Below are 26,559 nucleotides of genomic sequence, written 5' to 3' on the forward strand. Positions count from 1 at the left end.
GGTGGCGTTAGACCTTTCTGGACCGTGAGTGCTGAGGGGTGCTTACAGATGCTCCCAGGAATTCGGTGTTTGTTACAGACGTGCCGGGACGCAGTTAAACCTCGTTTCTCCCCGTTCTCCTACTCCATCTGCTCCATCTGAGGTGGCCGCTCCACCCCACTGGGAAAATACGGGATCGAGCTGCTGTCTGGGGTGGATGAGTCGGTTCTCTGGAGCCGTGAACCTCCCCGAGCCTCCTCTGCACACAATTGTGAGGTGTGCAGTGATTTAAGAGCAGTCAAGTGGCGACTTTAAAGCAATGGGAATGATTTTCACGTGCTTTCAGATCACACCGTTACTCAGAAGCTTTGATTCAGAGAAATCCGGCAATTTATAATAGTTCGGATCATAAATCCTGGAGGAACGTTAGCAAATAAAAGGAGGCGTAGCAGAAAGCTGTAGGAAGCTCTTTTGTATTGTGCGCTCACTGCAAACATTGTGGTCTGTCTTTAAATATGCAGAAAATAACATACTGCAGAAGTAAATGAAATACTAATTTTGTCATTTTGTGGGGGATGGAGGGGAGCAAATATTTTAGAAATGACAATGAGACACAAAACAGCAGAACATGGAGCCCTTGTAAAAATGGGTCAAGGCAAGTGGTGATGGCAATCCAATGAAACTCATTTCATATTCTCTTTCTAGAAGTAACAAAGGGGGGAATTAACACACAGTAGCGCTTCCTAATGAAATATCTGATTCTAAACAATGTCTCGGAGTTCATGGGTCACACAGCGCATGGCACGCAGATGGAGAAATCATTGAGACTCGTGATTTCCCGTCTTAAAAAATAATATTAATTAATAATACTGAGGCAGCCACAGATGATGAGTGAAGCAGAACTGTGTTACTCCGTAGGGGAACGTGGTGTGCTTAGCGATCAACAGGGTGATGTGCACAGTGCGTTTTGCTGTGTTTGTGTGGGATTCCACATACTGGAAACCGGGACCGAGTGGTCTGGAAGACTGGGACAAAACCCCCTTCCCAAACTGTGCCAGGACTTGGCTCCTTGCTGCTTTGTTATTTTTTGCGGGGCTGGCATGTCCCATGATGCATTCGTGGTGAAAGGTCTACTCAACAAGCTTTGACAGGCTTCTAGAGATACCTGTATCGCGGGTTCTTCATTGCGCTCCTGTATCCAACCCAGCGTGGTCAGCAGGACAAGGGCAGTGATCCTTTCCCTGTGCTCTGCATTGGGGAGGCCACACTGGAGTATTGTGGTCAGTTCTGGGCCCCTCAGCTCAGGAAAGACATTGAAGTGCTGGAGCGGGTCCAGAGAAGAGCAACAAGACTGGGGAAGGGACTTGAGCACAAGCCCTATGGGGAGAGGCTGAGGGAGCTGGGCTTGTTTAGTCTGGAGAAGAGGAGGCTTAGAGGTGAGCTCAGCACTCTCTAGAACTACCTGAAGGGCAGTTCTAGCCAGGGGGGGATTGGTCTCTTCTCCCAGGCAGTCAGCAATAGGACAAGGGGCCATGGGCTTCAACTCTGCCAGGGGAAATTGAGGCTGGAGATTAGAAAGCAATTCTGTGCAGAGAGAGTGGTCAGGCATTGGAATGGCTGCCCAGGGAGGTGCTGGACTCACCGGCCCTGGAGGTTTGTAAACTGAGATTGGACATGGCACTTAGTGCCGTGATCTAGTCAATGGACTGGAGTTGGACCAAGGGTTGGGCTTGATGATCTCTGAGGTCTTTTCCAACCCAGTCCATTCTGTGATTCTGTGAAAGCTCGGAGCATTTTGTCTTTGATTTTGAACTCTGCATGTCAGATCTATGAATTCTGTGAGTGGAGGATATCAGTTGTTACGTTACCTGGGGTTCCATTCCCTCTTAAAAAGTTAGACAATAACAGTCAATTTCATTATCTCCTTTCAATCTGAACCATTCAAAATGATGGTGGGGAAGGTACTTGCGATTAAAGCAGAGCTGCTTCTGTTCTGAAGTTTGTTCAGCTTTAGTGCTGTGCCGTTTAACCCTAGAAACAGCAGCTCAGGTAAAGGGGATAGTTTTGTTGTTTCTGCGGTGGCGGATTCAGTCTCATTGAAGGAGAAGATCCTTCAGAGCCCATCACATCCCCTTTGAAGCAGCAGCAAACGGGAAGGCTGAAAAACCCCTGTTCCAGTTACCTTTGAAAACGTTTGCAGTTAAAAACGTGGCTCTAAGTTTCATTTTAATGGTCCCTAAACACTCCATGTCCATCGCACTTGTACCTAAGTGATAATACCAGGATGTGTAAATATTTATAGGAACATTTTATCCTCGGGCTCCTTACAGAAATGTTGGGATGAAGTCAGAGCCCTGGCCTTGCTGTGCAATATGTGCAATACATGTTGTTGGGTGTTTTATTTTTCAGGGTTAGTATGCCATGTATGTTGTTCCATGTTTGCATGGACTTCTACGTGATGTGCAGGTTGAAATGGGAAATACAGTATTTCTATTCTATTCTATTCTATTCTATTCTATTCTATTCTATTCTATTCTATTCTATTCTATTCTATTCTATTCTATTCTATTCTATTCTATTCTCTATTCTATTCTATTCTATTCTATTCTATTCTCACACGTCAAGTATCCGCAAGTGCGGTAGCACATATTTTTTCTCACAGCCGTCTGTGCTTGCAGTGTTTCAAAGAATATTCCAAAATATCTTGGCACGGACAAAGCGAAGCTGTTTGCAAGATCCCTAGCTGTGGAACAACAAAGGCTCCGTTCTCAACACACATCACACATGACTTCTATTAAAGTCAAACAACAGTCAGATAACGCGTTTAGAAAATTGAGCTTCGCCATTTCTGAGGGTGTGGAAGGAGTAGGTGTCCCTTCGTGCCTCTTTTCCACATCTTTTCCATCAGTTCTACTCCCTTCTTCCTGTTTTAGAAGGTAAAAATCTTATATTTAAGTACAAATAAACACATTTTAAACCCAGTAATTTGGAACTAACTCGCGTGATGGTGCCTGGGAATCCGAGCACGCACAAGGTGCCTCTGGTGGAGCACTGAGAGGTTTGAAACATCTGAAACCACGATTAACTTCTTACCATTACGTATGGCAAAAAGGATGTGGTAAATCACAGAGCGCTTCCTGGATATTACAGACCCAGCCATCTCATTAACTTCGTGTCAGAAAACGTTCCTCGCTTTCCAGTTGGGATTGGGTTTGGTGCGATGCTGTTCGTAGCATCACGGCACCAAATAGCAGTCGACACTCTTGAAGTTTCTCGTTGCTTTTCCTCCCATGGACAGTCCAGATCGCTGCGTTGTGCTGTTATTAGATGTGGATCCCAGGCAGGTGGGCAGGGTTGTCGCGAGAGCAGAAAGAAAGAGACACACACCAATTCCAGGGCTCGATAGGCCCCTTGAAGAGATCCGTCTGGACAGCACTTTGCTAGTTAAGTGCTAAGTTATTATTATTATTTATTATTTACTTCCTCTTCTATTTCTCCCCTTACCAAGCAAGCAGGAAATATCTTTGTTCTTTCATTTTGGAGGTTGGATAAATGTATTCCCTGCAGCATTTGAAATTTTAATAATCCACAATAAATAAAATGGGATCTAATAACATAACTGCTTTCAGTTGGCAACGCGATCTCCTAGATGCATTGCAATGGCAGAAACATAAATAGTTGGAGCCTCTGAAAGCCTACTTCCTATTTGCTAAATATACTTGGCTCGCTTTAAATTCCTTTGTGTGCAGTCGTTAATACAATCCTCTTTGACAGCATTTAATTAAAGTGCTTTTCTCTATTAAATTCATTAAAACTTTTTTTTTATATACAACTGTTTCCCAGACACTGAATGTTAAGGACCTGTAGGCCTCTCTTTAAATAACTTCTCTCTCCTTGCTGTAAATTGTTAATTAAGTTTAACTTCGGCTGTTTAAGGATGGCTTGGAAAAGAAAGCCAGATTTCAGGATATGGTCTCAATCATGTCTGATTTTTTTAACGCAGTTTTTTCCATGTAGTTACAGACTGCGCGTTATATTGTTTATGAATGTCGCCGTACTTGCAGCTGGAACCAAGCAAAGAAATACCCTAAAAAGCTCATTTCCATCTCACTTCCAAAATTTCTGTCTTTTTAGTGCAGTTTCTTAGCCTGAGAGGATTTGCTCGGGGGAGGACGGAGGGAGGAGCTGTTTAGTATTAATAGATTATTGACGGTTTAATGTCTTGGCACCTAGACAGCCCATAAGGTATAATAAACAGGGCGCTGCCTGATGTGAGCGCAGTCAATAGCGTATTCAATCAGAACCTTTCAGTTAATTGCCGCTTGACCTCCGAGATTTCCCTTAAGTGAAACCGTCCTTCGCTCGGATCTCGTCTGGCTTTCGGGGTTTCATTTCAGAGTGCCCTTTCCATAGGGTGGCTCCTGCCTACGTTCCTGGATGGGTTTTGCTTTGCTCCCTCGCACAGGGGAATAATTGTGGTGGGAAAAGACCCTCGGGATCATTGGGTCCAAGCGTAACCTCACTGTGGCACTAACCCATGGCCCTGAGAACCTCGTCTGTGCGCCTTTGCAACCCACCCAGGCACACGTCCCTCTGCTCCTCTGCATAAGTGCAAACCAGGGCTCGTTTGGTTTTAGTTTCCCTAATTCCTATACATTTGCCGGTCTTGCTGAGGCCTCGCTGAGCTGCAGTGGCAGGCAGGAAACCACACGGGCAGCGCTGACCCCGAATAACGGGGAGGGAACCTCCACGGAAATCTCCTGGAGCGAGCCTGCGGTGTTTGGGTTTCCCTTCCCTTCCCTCCAGCTGTTGGCTTTTGAGCGCGTGTGTTTTCCTCGGGGAGGCCGGGGCCTGGATCTCCCCATGGCCCTGGGAGGAAACGCTCCCATGCCAGAGACGCTTTCATTTACATTTCATTCAGACTTTTTTTCGTCTCTAGATCTTGCAGTGATTGTGTCTTTCAGCCACTTATCATGCGTTCAGACGGCGGTTTGCTGACAGGAGCGGTAGCACTTCTAATCTCTGATTTTTTTCCCTGGTTTTGGTTCATTTTTGTGGTTGTCTTTGTCCCTCTGCGTCAAACAAACTGCTCGTGCCTTTTTAATGGCCTTGATTAGCACCAGGGAAGGATTGCTGACTTGGAGTGGTGTTATTCCTGGTGTTCTCTCGCTGGAATGACACCAGGAGTAAGAACTGCCTTGCCCTGCTTGGGATGCATTAAAGTCCGGTCCGGAGCCCTGGCCTAAGCACATTGTGAATTTTCAGGGTTCACGCGTGTCGGAAAGGTGAGGGGGAGCAGTTTTGAGGTGGTTCCTCCTTTCCAGGAGGATTCAAGGGTCAGAGAGGGTTGGAGTTGTTCTTTCGGGAGAGAATGGAACAAAACAGAATGGAGGGAGAAACCCCAGGGCCCGTGTGAGCCCCTGGGCCCTCGGCCGCACACACACGGCGCTCCAGGTGCCTCTGCCCAGAATATATTCAAAAGCAGTTTTGGTTTTATCAGACTTGCTGCCCAGGCTCCTAATCAGTATTACACACACCAAAGGACTCCCACAGGCAATAAAAATCATAAGCTTTATTGGATTTTGAGACAGGGAAGATTCACATCCAGCTCCTTTTATAAACTGCATTATGTTTCGTTCTAGCGCAGCCCCCATCAGTACAACCCTTTGTATGGAAGGGCTGGAGCTGAGTTTAAGGGGTTGCTAACATTTCTGACAAACCCAAAGGAAAATAATATGCTCTAAAGGAAACTAGGAAGACTGTGAAGAGCAAAAGTTCTGTATAGAAGCAACCAGAATATGCTGTTCCATGAAAAATGCCTAAACAGTGGCTTGAATTTGGTCAGAATACACACACACACACACACACACACACACACACACACGGCTTGGCAAAGCGGTCTTTATTTAGGCAATATTTAGTCAACATTTTTGACCAAAAGAAAGATTTTTGACTAAAAAACGCCACACAATTCTAACCCAAACAGCACACAGGATGATGTGTTGCTTATCGAGCAAAAAGTCCTTGCGTACAGATCTGCACAAGCTGCAGGGCCGTAACGGCGTCTCATTCTGCTTCCTCCTAAAATTGCCTCGCTGGCTGTATATTAAACCATTTTATTAAAAATTATTGTATTATACAATTTTTTCCCCCCAGTTGTGTATTTTCTAGTACTGTGAATAGGAACTGCAGGTGCTGGTTTACTTTCCATAAAGTCTTTTTCTTCCAGAACCCGCAGAGCGGGTGCAGGTGAGAGCGGTGGGACATGGTGACATCCTCACCCTTTCCAGAGCATAATCAGGAAGGCAAAGGATTTCAGAGCTAATTCTGAGACCTCCTGTCCTCAGTGCCCTGATCTGTGCGGGAGACCGGTCATTTGATTTTTATTTACGCACTCGCAATCTAAGGGTATAATAAAGCACGTTATTCCAGTTGCGTGTGTGGTAATGCTGGATGTTTTGCTTTTTACCATGGTAGTTGATTATAATGCACTTTTTAAGACTTGCTTTCTAAAAAAAGGAATATTTGTGCTTTTATGTGTTTGATTCACACAGTATAGTTTGCTCAAGTCCTGTTATTAAGTGCCTCGGTGGTTACGTCTAGAAAGCAAAAAACATGCTGAGTAGTGTTTTATCAGCACAAATCTACTATTTTCACTAACCATAACAGTCAGGTTCTCCTGACTTCTAACTGCCCCCATTGTAAAAATTAGCAGTGCAGTTGGGTATTCCTGGAACCCCAAATAGCTGTCTGTAAGGACCTAAAACAGTTTGATGGGACAAATAATTACTCCCCACCCCCCTTAAATCCAGTGTCTAATCCAAACATATCCTTCCTGAAATAATGCTAGGCCTGCCCCGCTCCGAGGAACTGGAAAACAAGATGATTATGGTGGCGCCGATCGTGCCCCATAGTTAGGGGGTTAGAGCCTGACCTTAAGCGTGGCTCAAGCCTGGGGCTCGTCAGGGGAGATCTTGCTCACATTGCCCACAAATGCTCTTCTGCTTTTCCAAAGGAAAGGACAACACGCCTAGTGTTAATTAAACAGTGCGGGGGATACCAGAAGTATTTTCTCTGCAGAAGAGCGAACCAGAAAGCCTTTTGTCACATCCTGGGTTTCTGTGGCATTCGGCCAGCTCCTCATTAGGGGTAGCAGGGCTGGGGAGGGGAGACTCCGAATCCACCCAAAATGTGGGGCAGAGCCTTCGGCCAGGCACCACTGAGCTCTGGCTGCGTGGGAAGGGCCCAGCAGGGCCCTGCGCTCCACAGGGCAGAATCCCAGAATGTCAGGGGTTGGAGGGGACCTGGAAAGCTCATCCAGTGCAATCCCCCCATGGAGCAGGAACACCCAGATGAGGTTACACAGGAAGGTGTCCAGGCGGGTTGGAATGTCTGCAGAGAAGGAGACTCCACAACCCCCTGGGCAGCCTGGGCCAGGCTCTGCCACCCTCACCAGGAAGAAGTTTCTTCTCATATTTAAGTGGAACCTCCTGTGTTGCAGTTTGAACCCATTGCCCCTTGTCCTGTCACTGGTTGTCACCAAGAAGAGCCTGGCTCCATCCTCCTGACACTCCCCCTTTCCATATTGATCCCCAGGAATGAGTGCCCCCTCAGTCTCCTCTTGTCCAGCTCCAGAGCCCCAGCTCCCTCAGCCTTTCCTCACACGGGAGATGCTCCACTCCCTTCAGCATCTTGGGGGCTGCGCTGGACTCTCTCCAGCAGTTCCCTGTCCTGCTGGAACTGAGGGGCCACAACTGGACACAAGATTCCAGGTGTGGTCTCCCCAGGGCAGAGCAGAGGGGCAGGAGAACCTCTCTGACCTACTGACCACCCCCTTCTAACCCACCCCAGGTCCCATTGGCTTCCTGGCCACAAGGGCCCAGTGCTGGCTCATGGTCACCCTGCTGTCCCCAGGACCCCCAGGTCCCTTTCCCCTACACTGCTCTCTAATAGGTCATTCCCCAACTTATACTGGAACCTGGGGTTGTTCCTGCCCAGATCCAGATCCAGATGCAACCTGCCGAAGCCACAGGTCGGTGTTTGAGGGGGGGATGCCCTCTGCCAGCCACGGTTACTGTGCCGTAAACTGAGGAATCTGGCTTAAACCAGCCAAAGATGGGAAATTCAGAGCTAATCCGCCAATGTTCATCAGCGTGAGCTCATTTGTGCGGCCCCATAAAATCAGCCAGTTCTCAGGCACTTGCGCAGCAATGGAAGTTGTGCCTGTGCCTTGGTGGGAAGAGTCGAGTTGGCATTCGAAGGAGAGCAGTTACCCCAGGAAACACCGGGACGCTGCTCGCCATTGTCAGAGTTTTGTGATTTATTTTTTTAACATTATACAGACAAAATAGTGGCTATTGTGTAGGCACGTGCTGTCTATTAGCGGAGATCAGGAAAGGGAAATAAACCACGCATTACTGAAGAATAAGATCATGATTGTGGTCAAGTGATGGCAGGATTTTTTTCTTCTCTTTGTCAAGCTGATTTGTAAACATTCCTCCAACAACTGTGCAGACAGCAATGCCGCGGCTTCTTGAAGGGAGAGCAAAGAGCAGGAGCGATGGCTCCGCAGAGGGGTTTGACGCGCACCTCAGACCTGGCCAGAAGTGGTGGGTCACCTCCAGCTGTCCCCGAGCCGCGCCGCACATGCAGCCTGTTAGCGGGGCGCTGTAATCAGGCTGTAATTCATTTTTTATCTCCAGTGATGATAGCTCTGAAAAATGTTTTGCGGTGGATTTGCTCTTTGATGCGTGCTAAGCTCCTGGTAGCGCTAATGGGAGCAGCGTGTGCCGGGGGAGGGAGACACCTTCCCCCCGCCTTCAAGATTAATTGCGTTTTGCCAATGCTTATCCTTATTGCTTTGCGTGGGGCGGCGAAAGCTGCGCACATCTCCAAGTTTTATTTTTTGAATTGTTTTTTATCTTCCTGTTGTCTTTTTGGTCACCCGCTGACCATTTCTGGCAGCGCGGGCTGTGCCGCTGTTTCAGGGGCTGGGGGTGCGTTCGGTGCCGTGTTTTCATCTCGCTGTCTCCCGCCCCGAAGCAAGGCGACCGCTGTAGAGCCAAGGGGAGCCAGTGTGCTCCAGAGGTGTTCAACCCGCTCACGGCCCAGCATGGAAACCAAACTTGCCTTTGGATTACCTGGGAACCCCCTTCTCTGCTCACAGTTCTCTCTGGCCCCAGTTCTGCATGGCTTGGACAGTGACCGGTACCCAGAGCTGAGAGGCTCCCAGGGCTGCCGGGTTACAAGCTGTGGCCACCAGCTCTGGCTGGCTGATCTGGTCTGGCTCGCATCAGACGGGGCATGTCGTATCACAAACATATATTATAATTATCTCTAATAATGGTGTTTACTCTTGTTAAGCCATTACTAAGCTGCACTGGAAAATGTGCGGATGTGCGGCTAGCATCTGAGCTACGAAATTAGAAGAAGCTCGGGCTGAAGTTAGATGAAAGTGAACATATTTATCCATGTCAGACTTCCTGCCATTTTGCACGCTCGTATTGATTTTTTTTTGACACGGTCTTCTTTTATTGAGTACCATATATTTTTTTAAATCCCTTACCGATAACAGTACCTGCTAAGGGCAAATGTAAAAGGAAACTGAAGTATATTAAACCTGCCTGGAGTCAAAATGTAATCTAACACCTGTAGTCTGCAATTTGTCATCACTTCATAGATACTTTTTCTAATAACAGTTTTGGATTTTCCTGAGTTTTGACCTTAGGATACTGTATAATCCAAGAAAAGCAAGGAAACTAAACCACAGTCTTTAACACAGCTTTATGGTGTCGAGGTGTAAAATCACCACTGCGAGCATGAGCCCAAAGAAAATAATTCATTTGGAACTGCGACGAGTGCTGCAGCATTTGCCCAAATGAATATATTTTTGCAAGGCGGGGGGGAAGAGAAGTCTAAGAACCACATTTTTAAGAGGGAAGAAATGAACACAGGTGCAAATAGTAACTTCTGCTCCGGTTTCTTGTACAGACGTCCTTGGCGAGCTGTAAGGCGCGCTGGCACAGCGATGGTGTGTAATGAGCACTCCTACCCCGAGCCCCGGGCCAGGAGCCTGTCGGTGCGGGGTGCTCGTGGCAGCTCTTGCTCCGCTCCTCCTGCACGGCACTGGGATGAGGGGAAGCTGCGAGGTTCTGGAGGTGGGGAGGACACATCATCTCCCGCAGATGTTCCTGCCAGCTCCGCTGAGGGGGACAGCGTCTCTTTCTAGATATAAGATTCCTTTGCAAGGCGATGGGGGTTGTCTCGGAAGTAAACTCTCAATGTGTACCAGACACCGGCGCTGGCCCTATATTTTGTAAGGTGTCTGCGTTTTCTCTGGCTTTCATTTTGGGCACCTTAAGCAGAGTAATAACTCGCTGTGTTTGCATAGAGTCCTTGGTGTGATAGGGTGTTGCGGCTGGCTACGAGAGCTGTGTACCTGGGAAGGAAAGCCAAAAGGTGAGACCCTTCCCACCACAGAATCATTTGGGTTGGAAAAGACCTTTAAGATCATTGAGTCTCTTCCCCCAGCCCTGGCACTGCCCCATGTCCTTAGAACCTCATGTCCGTCCGTCCAGCCCTCCAGGGATGGTGACTCCAGCCTGTTCCAATGCCCCACAGCCCTTTGGGGAAGAAATTGTTCCCAAGATCCAACCTCAACCTCCCGCAGTGAAGAGAAGGCCAGCCCGTTCAGCTTTGCTGCTGGTGGGTTTGGGTTCTGAGGACGTACTGGCCAGCACACCCACTCAAGGGACCTGCTCGTGCTCACCCAAATGCGCTGTCTGACCGGGACAGTCTCTGCTGCAAATGCAGTCTTGCCTTCCAAGGGTGTAACATTTTTGGTGTTTCTCATAGTAAGGGGCAGCTCATCATCTCAGCAAAGCCCATCAGGAGGGAGCTCACCTGACTAGTCCTGTCTGCAAAGGGAAGAGCAGAACCACACCACGAAACAAAAGAGCTTGGGGTTTTCACGCAGAAACACGGTTCCTGTTTCTAATCGGCTGCAACGGCTGTTGAGGCAATAAAAGGTGGAATTTCACGGTGTCTCGCTGCAGTTGATGTGTGTATCCTGCTTGCCCCCCGTGGCCACTCACCCTTCTCACCTGCCTAGTTCTAGCTAGAAAGTGGGTGCAAATGGAGACAAACAGCAGTGGGACGGCGGATCCAGCCAAAATTAAATGCAGTGCAGACACAGACTGCAATTACTTGATGTTCATTGTTCAGATTGGGCTTGCTCCCCTCTCTTTTCCGTGGGAACACATCTGCCAAGCCAGGTTTGTCCTGCGGGAGCGTCCTGAGACGTGGGGAGCAGATACGTGTAAAACAGGGCGGCCATCCCTTCCTCCCAGTAACTCCAGACCACAAACCCTTAGCTTATTACAAGTAATCCTGATCACTCCCGTAATGATACACTACATTATATACTCTCCTAAACGTAATCATTCAATATCTCGCTTCCTTCCCTGTAGGCATGTACTATTATATTTTACACATGGCTTCCAGCTGGTTTTCATTGCGGCCTTCAAATCGTATTTCAGTACAGCGCGATTTCAGACCAGTCACTTTATCTTTTAAAGTCAACTTCTGTCATATTCGTTTTCTTGCAAGTTTTCTACCAGGGCTGGTCAATTCGTTGGGAAAAATGAGTTTGTCTGTGAGGTTAAAGTCTATGTGAATGAACCTGCTCTGTTCTGAAATGCTCAGAAGGCCTGGAGAGTTTAAAGACGAGATCTCTTGAAGGGGTGGAAAAAATAAGTCCTGTGGGCATGGAAGGAAATCTCTATCTCCACATTTGATTGGAAAGTAGATGGGGAAGGGAAGTCAGCTCCAGATGGTGGTGGCCGAGGAGGAGGAGGGTGTCCCACCGCTGGCCGGGGGGCGGCGGGGAAGGGCACAGGTTGTAATGACCCCAAAAAGGGAGAATCGGCGAGTGTCAGAGATGGAGAGCGTCCTCTACGAGGCTGCGGCGGGCAGAGCCGGACGCCAAGGCAGCAAATTGCCCAAATTGACCAACATTTTACAAAGGGAGTTTGAAGCAAATCTCAAAGCAAATACTCCACCCCTGGAGTATTGTGTTCAGTTCTGGGCCCCTCAGCTCAGGAAAGACATTGAAGTGCTGGAGCAGGTCCAGAGAAGAGCAACACGACTGGGGAAGGGACTTGAACATAAGACCTATGGGGAGAGGCTGAGGGAGCTGGGCTTGTTTAGTCTGGAGAAGAGGAGGCTTAGAGGTGAGCTCAGCACTCTCTAGAACTACCTGAAGGGCAGTTCTAGCCAGGGGGGGATTGGTCTCTTCTCCCAGGCATCAGCAATAGGACAAGGGGCCATGGGCTTCAACTCTGCCAGGGGAAATTGAGGCTGGAGATTAGAAAGCAATTCTGTGCAGAGAGAGTGGTCAGGCATTGGAATGGCTGCCCAGGGAGGTGCTGGACTCACCGGCCCTGGAGGTTTGTAAACTGAGATTGGACATGGCACTTAGTGCCGTGATCTGGTCAATGGACTGGAGTTGGACCAAGGGTTGGACTGGATGATCTCTGAGGTCTTTTCCAACCCAGTCGATTCTGTGATTCTGTGATTTAACAAAAAGGTAATTTGGATTTCAGATGGTGTTACGTGCCTCAACAGTTGATCTGCCTCCCATAGAAAAGAACGCTCTTTTTGTATTAAATAGCCCATCTTACGGGGAGGAAATGCAAAAGTGATCACAGCCTAAACCTGAAGGAAATTCTGTGCATTTATCCATCTTTCTGTAGATTGCTAATGTTGTGTCGTGGAAATCCTTTGTTAATGCCACTGGAAATAGAGAGCGAAGCCCCAGAAGTTAGTGAAATAATGAGATTTATCTGTTATAAGAGTAGCTTTAGGTTTTTGTATTACTTAGGAAAATGGTAATTGAAATACAATACAACCTTTTCCTAATATTTTACACTGAAAGCCCCTGGGTTTTGTGTTTTCTCTTCTGGAGAGGTCACTCCAGCAAAGGAAGGGTTAAGCAGAATTGTTCTTTCCCTCCCGCTCTCAGCCCTCTCTTTGGTTGATTGCTTTATAGATGCTGTAGGCATCTCTTCATCTCCTTCAAATTAAACATTTTACTGCTGCCGATCCTGTATTGCCAGGTTTTTTTCATCGTTATATTTGATTGGAAGTCTTGTAACATTTTTCAAGCTGGATCGTTTCTCATGCTATTTGTCAACTGAAAAGGGAGAAAAAAAGCCGCCTTCCGACTCCACCAAGAACAAACAGAGTCGTTCGCGCTTTTTCTGGATGTGTTTCTATCTCTGGTAGCTGCTACTTGAATTCGGCCTCTGATTAGCAGAACTGCTGGCGGCTTTTCGTGTGACTCCACCTGTAAATTCCCTGCCAGCTTATTTGTGGTGTTAAATCCTTTTCTTTTTGGCCGCAGGATGTCAGGGGACAGCAGAGAGGGGCAGGGGCTGTATGACAAGTGTTCTCGGGCGGTGTCAGCAGTGCTGGCTCCGTGCTCGGGGCTGACATGCAGCTCTGAGCCTCGTCTGCAGCTCCGGTATCTGCAGACGTCAGTTCTTCTCTTTGAAAACAATCTGCAGAGTAAAAAGAAATCCTCAAAGGGCAGCCGAGTGACTCCCTTCATTAGAACGTGATGCTCTTTTATTACCAGAGATGTAGTAAAACATAAACCAGGGTATCTGTCATTTCCATTTGAGTTTCTCCTTTCCCCCAGCTCCTTGCTCAGCTCCATTGCTGTGACACCCTCAGTATTTACCTTCTTGGGAGGAAAATTAATCTTTTGGCACCAAAACACATTTGCAGTGCTTCTGCCCGCCAGCAGCCCTTGCCGGGGGGGGTGGCAAGCCCTGCATGTCACCAGTGGTGACACCTGCTTTGCACCAACCTGCAGTTGTGTGTCTGCACGTCCGTGTCCTCGCCTGCACCCGGGGGCATCGAGGCTCTGGGGACGTGGCAACGGGTCCTGCCTTGGGAACCAGTGCTGGGCAGCGGCTGGATGGATGGAGGGATGGACGGTATTCCAGTATAAGTTGGGGAATGACCTCTTGGAGAGCAGCACTGGGGAAAGGGACTTGGGCGTCCTGGGGACAGCAGGATGACCATGAGCCAGCACTGGGCCCTTGTGGCCAGGAAGCCAATGGGACCTGGGGTGGGTTAGAAGGGGGTGGTCAGTAGGTCAGAGAGGTTCTCCTGCCCCTCTGCTCTGCCCTGGGGAGACCACACCTGGAATCTTGTGTCCAGTTGTGGCCCCTCAGTTCCAGCAGGACAGGGAACTGCTGGAGAGAGTCCAGTGCAGCCCCCAAGATGCTGAAGGGAGTGGAGCATCTCCCGTGTGAGGAAAGGCTGAGGGAGCTGGGGCTCTGGAGCTGGACAAGAGGAGACTGAGGGGGGACTTATTCCTGGGGATCAATAGGGAAAGGGGGAGTGTCAGGAGGATGGAGCCAGGCTCTTCTGGGTGACAACCAATGCTAAGACCAAGGGGCAATGGGTTCAAACTGCAACACAGGAGGTTCCACTTAAATTTGAGAAGAAACTTCTTCCTGGTGAGGGTGGCAGAGCCTGGCCCAGGCTGCCCAGGGACGTTGTGGAGTCTCCTTCTGTGCAGACATTCCAACCCGCCTGGACACCTTCCTGTGTAACCTCATCTGGGTGTTCCTGCTCCATGGGGGGATTGCACTGGATGAGCTTTCCAGGTCCCTTCCAACCCCTGACATTCTGGGATGCTGTGATGGGTGGGTGGATGGGAGGGAGGGATGGGTGGATGGATGGATTGGAGGGAGGGATGAATGGATGGAGGGATGGATGGACGGATGGAGGTACAGCAGAAGGGTGATGCGGTGGCCAGGCTGGAGGTCAGGTCGGTCCAGCGGCATCTCCTCCAGGTTCATCTCCTTGGCCACAGGTGTGCACTGGGCAGCGCTGGGGGCTCCCGCCTGCTTTTCAAACCCTGTTCCTGGAGACCAGGGGTGTTATAAATCACGGTGACAGGGTGTGAGGAAGGGGCTCTTGGGCACAGAGCTGCTTTATTTATTTGCCAACAGGCTGATATTCCGCAGTGGGCTTCCCTCTCGCAGGGATAACTTGACTAATGTAGCGTTGGTCTAGGGGCTCAATCTGTGTGTAAAATTCAGCACAAGTTCTCATATTTCCATTCTTTATCCTTATTTTTTTCCCTTTAGAGAGCTTTGATGCAGGTTGATTTTCCGGCTGTTCCAGTTTGCAGCACAGACGTTTTCTTCTTTGGGTGAAGAACCAGAATTCCCTCTTATTTGTGGAAGGAAAAAATTATCCATATTGATTTTGTTAGCTCTGTAGCGTTGAGTTCTAATAATTATTTCTGTGCCTCTGAAGAAACCTCTGGGTAAATCCAGCCCTGAATCCTGTAGGGGATTTTTTGCCAGCAATCTCTTGTATAGATTTGGGTTTAAAGCAAGCATATGGAGCTCCTCTGTGTCTCTAACGATTCAGAGCAGGTATTTTTCCCCCAGAATAAGGGCTGCACAAGGCCCTTTCTTAGTCATTTTAAGTGGATGTTAGGAAGATGAAGAGCTACATATGCTTTCTTTAAACTCCCCGAAAAGCAGATACTGCTGGTGAAAATCTGTTGCAAGACTGAAAAGCGTGTTTGCCCAGAGGGTTTCTGCGAATTGAGGGATATAATTATTTGAACTCAGAACTCCTCAACTAGTGAAATTAATACAGATGTGATACAGAGAAATCTGTTCAAGAGCTACATTAAAGCCAGCGCTGTGAAGCGACTGAACTGACTACGATGTCGCTCTTCGCAGAAGGGAAATCTTCACAAATCTCTACACTTCTTTTTCTTTCTCCCATAAAGCAGCTGCGGTGGATTTTAATGCCAAATCATTATTTATGATGAAGTAGCACCTGACAGTCCCATGTGTGAGTGGGCCCTTGTGGTACTTGGCGTCTCGTTGGAACGGGCAGAGTCTCCAGCCTCAAATGCCGAGAGGAATCGCAGAGAAGAGGAGAAAAGCAAGAGGACAAATGGTCTGAGACGAGTCAGCTGGCCAAGCATTGAGACTCTTAACACCTCTTGACTTCATTTTTATTTTGGCTCTATTTCTTTTCATTACCTGCATTTCGCATTTGTTTATTTTGCGGGTTTGTGTCTGCTTGATGTCGTTTGCCTTTTAGATCGCTTTCTCCTTTCCGCCTGTAGTTTCTGGTGCGGTTGTCTTACAGGTGAGCGAGGCAGCGGAAAATGAGCAGTAATTAGTAGTTCTCTTCAGCAGAGCACAGCAGGGCCTGTGTAGAGGCCGTTCCCTCGAGCTGCCGGGGCTCCGCAGGTCCATGAAGTGTCTGTCTGTTTGCTCCCATAGGTGCTGCACAGACAGCAGTCCCAGCCTGCCAAGGAGAACTCCCCACCCAGAGAAGAGGCCCCTCCGCCCCCCGCCGAGGACAGTTGTGCCAAAAAGCCACGGTCCCGTACCAAGATCTCCTTGGAAGCCCTGGGCATCCTCCAGAGCTTTATCCACGACGTGGGGCTCTACCCGGACCAGGAAGCCATCCACACCCTCTCCGCTCAGCTGGATCTCCCCAAACACACCATCATCAAGTTCTTCCAGAACCAACGGTACCACGTGAAGCACCACGGGAAGCTAAAAGAGCACTTGGGAACGGTGGTTGACGTGGCAGAGTACAAGGATGAGGAGCTGCTGACCGAGTCGGAGGAGAACGACAGCGAGGAGGGCTCCGAGGAGATGTACAAGGTGGAACCCGAGGAGGAGAACCCCGAGAAGAGCAAGGCGGCCCCGGCGGACATCGACCAGAGATAATGAGAGATGGGAGCGCAGAAAGCAATACAACCGATCCAAGGATCTTCTGGGTTTATTTTTAACTTGTTTTTCCCCTCTTTTTACCCCTTGTTTGTTTGTTTCTGTCGCGCATGGTCCGTGTGCAAACCAAATGAGTTCAGCGTTGCCCAATCAGATGTCGCCTTGACACGGACACCCGAGCGTTACACGTCCTCCGTTTGACTGAAGTAATCGTCGTAATCACGTAGGATTCTGCCTTCATTAATCTTGCACGTATGAAAGGGACATCCAGCAAGTAAGTGGGAAGAAAAAGTCCTATGAAATCAATGAAGGAAAATTTACAATTTCGTGTGTGTATATATATATATATATTTGCATAAAATATATATATATTAAAATTGCATGGGACGGAACTTTACAACCTGAAAGTATAGACTGTGAAATGAGTTCTTTAAAGATGAGACTTGTTTATGTATTAAAACCACTTCACAATGAGTTGCTTTGGCTTTTTGATAAACTGCCGCCTGCTCTCGGGGTGTGGTGACTATTTTTGAATTCCTATTTATTTTCTATGTTTATCCCTGATTTTTTTTTTTTTTTTAATTATTATATGGCTTCCTATCTGGCAACTTGATGGGTAATTTTCGAGGTATGTATTTAAAGACATAAATCAACACTGCCAAATAAAGAAAAGTGGAAAGAAAAGAAAAAAAAAGAGAGAAAAATGGAGAAACAAATCAGGGCACCTTAAAAAGAAAACTAGTAAGTTAACGTACTTTAAACAAAATGCACACTTAAGAGGATGCAGCATGTTCCACTCTCCAGACAGTCCTTTCCGTAGTGAACAGATGAATTTTCATGGGATTTAGAGTGACTAAAACTGAAATTCAGTGCATAGAAGACTTCTCTGTTAACGAGGTCTTTATAGAAAGAGAAGATAACGTGTTGAGATTCGATGTATGGAATTCATACTATGAACCGCATTTTACTGTGGGTTTTATTTACCTGTTCCCTGTTGCAGATCTTCACGTTTATAAGCTTCCTTCTTGTGGTCACTTTTTGTTTATCCTGAGGTGAAACACCCCGGTGTAAAGCGACACGGGGACACAAAACACCCCCATCCCGAGCGCCCTGCACGGGGCAGTTGCTGCCAGGCGGGGTCTGCGCTGCCGGCTCCCCTCCTTGTGTCTCGGTTTGGGGGGCTTCTCCGTGCCGCTGAGATGATGCATTTTGGGGTGGCGGGGGCCCAGCGAGCAGCTCCTCCAGCACAGCCACAGCGACCGACTCTTCCCGCGCCCGTGTCCAGAGACGCCAAGTAGCATTTTCGTTGGCTCCCGCGCAGCAACGGCCCAGACGAGCCCCCTCTGTCCTTTGGCGCTGCCCAGCTGCATCGATTTCAGACGCCGGCTCGAACCGCGATGGCAGCCGCACCGACCAGGCTTCTGGGGTTTTCCTTCCTTTTTCACACGGGCTCTCCGCGTAACCTTGACAAAGACCTCATGCAATATCACTCTGAAAGTTACTTTCTGTTTACTACACCAGGCAATGTAATATAACTGTTAATACTATTTATATATTTGAAAGGTATAAAAGGTAGGAGTTAAAAGCGAAAAACAAACCTCTATGTGTAGATATTTACTCAGAACAGACAATATACAGGGAGAAGACGTTGCAATACAAGCTAATTCTAGCTGCTCAGTAACCTCTGAAGTTTTTAAGGGATTTTTTCAAAACGAACGTTTGAAACATAAGAGTATCTCTGCATAAATTTCATATACCTTTGCAAAATGACGATGGGTTGCTTAGTGCCCCTTTTGCTCTTCATCCTTTATTTCTGTAGTATGCCGCAGCTTTAATCAGAACCGCAGTGGCTGCTGCTTTATGTTTCCCTCAGAGCTACTCTTTCAAAACTGTCTTCTGATCCTGTACCTGAAATCACTCCATACATTTGAAAGGAAAGCGAGTTTTGCCAAGCTACGTGAGGCTGTTCATCTGATGATGGCATCGACATTTGGTATCTTTTACACTTCAACCAAAAATTTTATTAGGTATTTTTTCAATGCTGAGTCTTGCCTTTTTATTTTTAGTTTCACTGCCGATTCTGCAGTGGTTCTAAGTGAATCTGTGGGCATTTTAGCCTGTGGTCTTGCCAGAACTTTGCGAATTACAATGCATATATGTCTATTTATTCAATATCCATCATATATCTATTTGGAGAAAGAAACTTTTCTTGTAGTGCCTCTTAACAAAGCACAATTTTCCGCCTTTTTTGTGAAACAAAAAATAAAAAACAAAAAAACAAATTGTGTTTTATTGCGGTATCAACAATGTGAATAAGGATTAACATATTGTAAATGTTCTTTTTTTCCATGTAAATCAACTTTATCTTTGTTATCACTAAGTGATAATTAATTTTTAACTTATGTGCATTGTTAGGCTGTTAGAATTTTTTGGTTGTCGAAATAAAACGCATTCAATAAATATGACTTAATTTGTCAAGTAATTTACTGGGCCTTTTTCCTTTCCTGCCGAGCTCAAGTGGAACAAGGTCTGCGAAGTGGAGGATGGGGGGATATTAGCGGATTGACAAAAGAGTCGATGGGTGCTCTTGGGGTTCGCAAAGCCGCGGCAGCCCCCCCGGGCTGGGCACAGCTGGCACGTCTGTGTCACCCGGCCCGACGCTGCGTTGCCGGCACACGCGGGGTCCCGATGGGACCGGGGGGGCGCGGTGGCAGCGGCCAGCGCACAACGCGCCCCCAGCCCTCGGAAAGCCCCGCTCCCCGCCTGCGCTCCTCTGCTGCTGGGGCGTTTGCTGTTTACAATTAAAAAGCCACAAATGACTGCGTGTCAGGAAACTTTTGGAGCACACATGTCCGTGGTTAATGGACATAATAAAAGGCTTTATTATATTTATAGCAGGGCATCCTACTGAGTGTCTAGAGGAATGCCGGAAGGCCTGATGTATCTGAGAAATGTGTGAAATGATTTTGGGGAGAATACAGATAAAAGGAAAAAATGGCTCAAAATTCTTGAGCTAACAAAGTGGTGAGTGCCTGGATTCAATCCTAGCAGACAGATCATATACTGCACATCAGACTTGAGTTGTCTAGGAATTGAGGCAGAGCGATTTTTAAACGCTTTTTCTGTTGCCGTTGTCGTCGTTCCAATGCAACAGTTTTTCTTTTCATGGCTTATTCACATCTTGTACAAAATACCCCTGTGCTGAGCTGGTCCTCAGGGCCGTGGGAGGTGACAGAGGCCACCAAGTAGCCTGTGACACTGTGCCTGGGTGCTGTGAGGATGCTGATGGCGTGAGGATGCTGCACTGGGTCCCTTTCCGCCTGCCAGGGGGGTGAGAAACAAAAAGGAGCAGCAGCTCCTGCTCCCCTCACAGACACTTTTATCCATGTGTGTGTGTGGCTAAATAATATTTAGATAAAGACACACACACACATACTTTAATTGGGGGGAAAATCCTATAAACATATGGGGTTTTCCTATTAATGCTTCTACTTCTCTATACTTACACACTGCTGCTCCTATTGGTTGTTCTTGTTGTAGTCATCCAGACATATGTATTTCTAATTTCAAACCTGTGTGAGTGAAAAATAAACGTTTTAAGATTAGTTTAAGATTAAGAACATACTGTCTATTGCCTGAAGTTCATTGTTGCTTAGATAAAAGTATCCGCTCAATCTCTTCCCATTTACTTAGTAACCAATTATTTGCTTCAGACTAAATGGATTAGAATCCTTTATTGATGAAATTTTGTTTCTATCCTGAACCTGTTAAACATGGTGGGGATAAAAGTTAAGACACATTTGACAGTGAGCAAATGGCATCTTAAAATCATAAACGAGTCGTTACAAAAAAAACTTCGCTTACACTATAAAGTGCAGTGATTAATTAAAGATGCGGTTTTAACTTATTTATAGCCATTAAAAAAACATACCGGTTTTAACACAAAACAACACGAGCCAAGTCATCCAGGGGAGAGACGCTGGCAGCCTGGGACTTGGCAAAATGTGACAAAGGCAGCGGGAGCAGAAGATGCCGCCCACCCTGCTCTCCCCGCTAAGTCCGTACCATGTTCCAATGGGAATTCGTCTGGCTTTCCCTCCCTGGTTTTGGTTTTTTGTGAGGCTTTTCTGGGTGAAAATCCCAGGTAATTAAGGACTTTTTGTTTTTTTCCTCTAAAGTAGCTGATGAATTTCCTTGCACTGAGGCATAGTGCTCATAGTGTTCAACTGAGGCAGGCTGGGGCTATTTCAAGGAAAAATCTGCTTTGGCTAGTGACCAAGTTTCCCCTGTTCTTTTGAGAGTGCAGCACAATGACATGAATAGAAGCTTTTCAATGAACAGGCTACTCATGAACCTTGCAAGTTCACAGATACTACCTGCCGCTGGTTAAGTTCACAGCATCCCAGGATGTCGGGTTGGAAGGGCCCTGGAAAGCTCATCCAGTGCAATCCCCCCATGGAGCAGGAACACCCAGATGAGGTTACACAGGAAGGTGTCCAGGCGGGTTGGAATGTCTGCAGAGAAGGAGACTCCACAACCTCCCTGGGCAGCCTGGGCCAGGCTCTGCCACCCTCACCAGGAAGAAGTTTCTTCTCATCTTTAAGTGGAACCTCCTGTGTTCCAGTTTGCACCCATTGCCCCTTGTCCCGTCACTGGTTGTCAGTTACATAGTTTTATTCTGCATATATGCTACATAATTGTAACTTGTGATGTCATCTTATTAACCATGAGAAATGCCCTACCTTGTTTTGGGATGAAGATCTCTAGTGAAATGTGCTCAGAAAAAAGACTATTTTTGTGGCAAATTTGTGTGATTTGCAGGAGCAGAAATGCAGGTGTTCTCCTTCAAGTGAGGTCCGTCCTGCCATGTGCTGTACCCACCACAGGCTGAGCTGTTTCTGACTGGACGTGGCCAGCAGAAGCATTTGGCATGTGCCACCCCCAGGGGAGGGTCAGCTGGAGCAGATGGGTCTCATGGCTGTGGAGGGGACTCCTGTAACAAAGTGCAGCAGGATGTGACCAGCAAACGCAGTCCTTACCACAGGGTCCATCTGCTGGTTTCATGGACCAACCAAGCCTCCTCTGTTTGTATTTAAAGGCTATTTTTCTCCTCTATTTGTATTTAAAGGCGGTTGCAGAACATCATTCCCTTAATGGATCTATTTTCACAAGCCATTTAGCATAATTTGTTCAGTGTCAACATTGTCCTTTCATTTACTTTCCCCCACCCAGCGTCCCCTCCCGACCTCTGGCCACCCATCGCCCAATATATTCATAGGCAGAACTGCAGCCGAGCATCACTCAGCCCTGTCCCACCATGGACACCTGTGGCGGGCTGCCCACACGCTCCTGCTCTTGCACCAGAATAATTTCAGGGCAACATAAGGGCCTTCTGGAATACTGTGTCCAGCTGTGGCCCCTCAGTTCCAGCAGGACAGGGAACTGCTGGAGAGAGTCCAGCGCAGCCACCAAGATGCTGAAGGGAGTGGAGCATCTCCCGTGTGAGGAAAGGCTGAGGGAGCTGGGGCTCTGGAGCTGGACAAGAGGAGACTGAGGGGGGACTCATTCCTGGGGATCAATATGGAAAGGGGGAGTGTCAGGAGGATGGAGCCAGGCTCTTCTGGGTGACAACCAGTGACAGGACAAGGGGCAATGGGTTCAAACTGCAACACAGGAGGTTCCACTTAAATCTGAGAAGAAACTTGTTCCTGGTGAGGGTGGCAGAGCCTGGCCCAGGCTGCCCAGGGGGGTTGTGGAGTCTCCTTCTGTGCAGACATTCCAACCCGCCTGGACACCTTCCTGTGTAACCTCATCTGGGTGTTCCTGCTCCATGGGGGGATTGCACTGGATGAGCTTTCCAGGTCACTTCTAATCCCTGACATTCAATGATTCCGTGATTCTGGAGCCCAGACTGCAGAGAGCAGGGAAGGCGCCTCCAGCCCCGTGGACTCACAAGCTCAAGCTGGCCCCTCGGTGCCCGCACCCCCTCACGCCGCCCTCCCCAGCAGCTGAGATGGACCACAAGGTCAGCCAATCGGGAACCGTGCTGCTGGTGCCCCAGCCATTGGGACGGGGAAGAGCCAGGACGGGCGGGGCTCTCGCGCTGCTGAGGTGCTGAGGCGGTGTCTCTGTGGCGGCCATTTTACCCGCTGGCGGCCATGTTAGGCATGTCGATCACCCCGGAGGCCACGTTGCTGAGGCTGCCGAGACTGCCCGGCCTCACTGCCGTGGGAAGGGCTGCTCGGGGTCCGCTCTGCCCAGCCTTCCTGCCCGCACAAGGCTGCCAGGCAACCCTGTCCCAGCGGGCACACTGATGGGCTCTGGCAGGGTGCTTCAAAGGAGGAGCTCGTCCTGAGGAGAAAGCGAAGTGCCTGCAGCTGCCCCAGTCATGAATGGCTGGGCTGCAGTCCAGCCCATACTGCGGCTCTTGGAAAACGTCCTCCATGCACAAGGGAGAAAACAAAATGCCCCATGCCCAGGTGAGTGAGGTAGTGGAGGGCCACAAGGAACAGCTACCAGCGAGAGAAGCACAGGTGTTAATTGCAGCTGGCATGCTGGAGTCATTCACTTTTCTCTCAATGCGCAAGAATGACAAAAAGCAGGTTGTGAGCATAGCTCACATAGAAGATTTGGCCTCTGCCATTTCAGCAGGTTTATTCCCCTGGGTGACTCCTGTCACCATGTATGGCACTGAAGACCCACTGCTTTTTAGTGCCTCATGTGGTTTATCTCAAAGGCCTTGGGATCTTTTCCTTTTTCTTGTTGTCTTTAAAAATGTTAATGTGGCTGCTGGCTGAATGTTGGTTTCGTAATTGATGGACGTGGTCTTGGCAATCTCCTTTTTAAGAGCCATTGCTTGTCACATAAATATCATCTATCAGTGCCCGTTGTCTTTATAGCGATCTTGAGCAAACAGTTTTATTTCCAATCAGGACATCACACATTGATCTAAACACTCATCTGTAATGGATCAATTTACATTAGGAGAGCAGTATTGTAGCATTGCTGTTCATTATATTGAAAGAAGTATATGCTTAGTTACAGGCTAAAATCAATTAAACAGCCCCATGCCTTTTGCTGCGAGAAAGTCAACAAGCCAGTCTGTCTTGGACAATTATCCGGCTACAGCTCCTTAAAAATAGGGCTTGCAGCATCACCGCCTTCCTCCGAGTTCTTGCTTTCTCCTTCAGAGGCCTCTCCTGCAACGTTCTGCTTGTTGTGCAGCCTGGTGAAACACTCCCACGAGAGCAGCGCAGGCAGCGCTGGGGCTGCCGTGACGGAGGCGCCTCGCTCAGGGTCACGCATCCAAACGGGAGCCTGCGCTTGCACCAGAAGGCTGCCGGAGAGGGTGTGATGGGGCATGTGGGGGATGCTGAGAAACACAGAGGATGCCGTTGGCATCTTCAGGGGTGAGATCATTATCTCCAAGCGGCCCTGATTTCAGGGGAGGAGAACAGGAGGAGTTGGGAGGAATGTGTATGTTGCTCTGCTGTTTCTTGCCTTGCTGCAAGAGGAGACTGCAAGGAGTGCCGGAGGCTTTCTGACCAGGGGAACGTGATTCCAGTGGATGATGTAGCTGCAGAGAGAGTAGGAACCTGCAATTTCAAAAGCAAAACACACAGGGGAACTGCAGGGCAATGCAAGGATGGGATTTGAGGAGCCTGTCTCTTGGGGCTGGTGTGGCGGTGGCAGATGAAGGCGGTACCTGCCCCAGCCCCTGCCAGAGACCAGTGTCCCTGGTGGCAGAAGGGAGCATGTGCTGGTGCCCTGTGTGCCACCGCTGTCACCGCGGCAGTGCCACCGCTGTCACCACAGCAGGGCCGGCGGGCAAGTGAGCCCGTGGCCGTCACAGTGGTGCTGACTGTAATCGTGAATTTTCACTTTGCCATGTGCAAAAGCTGTGATAAACAGGTAAAAGCGATCAGCAGGGGTAGGTTCTGACTGAGGAGAAACCTTATTAATGTTTATAAATATATAGAGGGGGAGTGTCAGGAGGATGGAGCCAGGCTCTTCTCAGTGACAACCAATGAAAGGACAAGGGGCAATGGGTGCAAACTGCAACACAGGAGGTTCCACTTAAATCTGAGAAGAAACTTGTTCCTGGTGAGGGTGGCAGAGCCTGGCCCAGGCTGCCCAGGGGGGTTGTGGAGTCTCCTTCTCTGCAAACATTCCAACCCGCCTGGACACCTTCCTGTGTAACCTCATCTGGGTGTTCCTGCTCCATGGGGGGATTGCACTGGATGATCTTCTGAGGTCCCTTCCGACCCCTGACATTCTGGGTTTCTTTCTTTGTGGTCAGATGCCCCCCATGACCTGGTAGGCCTGTGCTGTGGAGGACATGTACAGCCTTCCTGGTTTATATATGTACATGTATATATGTTTTTTTCGCTTGAGACTTTGCCTACTCCTCTACTAGCCAGGCCGTTCAGCCATTGTCTTACTCTTTCATTACATGCACAAAACACTGCTGCAGTGCTAATAATAATAATGAGAGGGAAGGAATAGCAGATATTACAAAGCTTATTAAGAAATTGATCTTTCTTTTGCTCTCGAATAAAGAGGCAGACCTCGAAACTGCTGAAGCCATTCAGTTAATTGGTTATTGGCTCTCTTGAGTGATTATATCCACCCTGGTTCCACCAAGTTCAGCAGGTCTTGTGCTGGTCAATTAGCCTTTGGCATCCAGGAAGGGAAATGCTTCATTCAGGTTTTCTCAGAGCCTGTTTATGTAGCATAAGGTGGACTGAACGGGAGAGGTTCCCCATGGGCAGCAGGAGAACTTACTGGCACTTGCAGCCTGAATCCCGCCCTTAAACTGGCACCAAAGGGCATTTTTACCTGTGTCCCAGCCCTCTGGAAACGTGGATGCAGTTAAGTGGAAGAATCTGCGCCAGGGACCGCACCACAGGACAGCCAAAGCGAGAGGGGTTTTGGAGAACCGCACTCATTTTCTCCAGCACCACCTTCACTCGCTGTGCACCGGGGCCTGGCTCTCCCGCGGGCTGAGCAACACCACCAGAGCCTGCACTGCGGCTTTTTGCGCGGCTGCATGGACAGATGCCCTGTCGCTCAGTCACAGTTGGTCTGCAGGCTCACTAATCACCACTGCTCCCATTCCCTCGGCGTTTCCAGGGCTATGCAGAGCGAAGCAGCTGATGCCGTTTAGTGGCTTTTCCTCCAGAGTGCTCAGCCCTGCCTTCACCGCTCTGGCTTGCCAAAGGGCTCCAACACTTGCATTGCTGTGATGCAGACCCTGTAATAATAGTTGGTTACATGGAGAGAATTCAGTTCAGATTTTAAAACCTCATCAAATAGTTAATGACTGACTATTTCAACACAGCAGTTCCTGCAAGACTTGGGAGAGAAGAGAGAGAGGGAGATGGAAAAGTTATTCATGTCCCATCTGTCTGGAACGCTTGTCCCCTCCCTCCCACCCACTGAGTCACTTCCTCCCTTTATATCTCACTTAAAATTTTTCCTTTCCCCTTTAGCTTATGATTAACAGGCACTCACCCTCTGCAATTTTTTTTTCCTGATGCAATATTAGTTCTGGTTCTATGGATAAATAGAAGTTATTGTCTTGCAAATGCATGTATGGTGTGAAATGCAGTGTATAGTGCATATGTAGCCATGTAAGCAAATATATCAACCACTGCAATATGCAGCTGGTGATCCAGCCTTCCAAACCAGTGTACTGCCACAGTTATTTTGTTCCTGCTGCCCAAAACACCATGGGCAGGTGTGCATGTTGAACTGGGAGGTGAAGGTGTCTTAGGGCAGGTGCTACCAGTCCTCA

General features: G+C 48.3%; 1 protein-coding gene across 1 annotated transcript in view; it reads left to right on the top strand.

Moving 5' to 3' along the window:
• Nucleotides 1–19,228, top strand: part of SATB2 (SATB homeobox 2) — a 111,340-nt gene extending 92,112 nt beyond the window's left edge. Inside the window, exon 11 of the mRNA XM_082055962.1 lies at nucleotides 16,308–19,228. Within this exon, the coding sequence (XP_081912088.1) occupies nucleotides 16,308–16,763 (456 nt within the window). The 3' untranslated portion in view covers nucleotides 16,764–19,228. The remainder of the gene's footprint in view (nucleotides 1–16,307) is intronic.
• The last annotated feature ends 7,331 nt before the right edge of the window (nucleotides 19,229–26,559 follow it).

The sequence above is a fragment of the Streptopelia decaocto genome, assembly GCF_964273445.1.
Source record: "Streptopelia decaocto genome assembly, chromosome: 6".
In the NCBI taxonomy this organism is placed as follows: Eukaryota; Metazoa; Chordata; class Aves; order Columbiformes; family Columbidae; genus Streptopelia; species Streptopelia decaocto.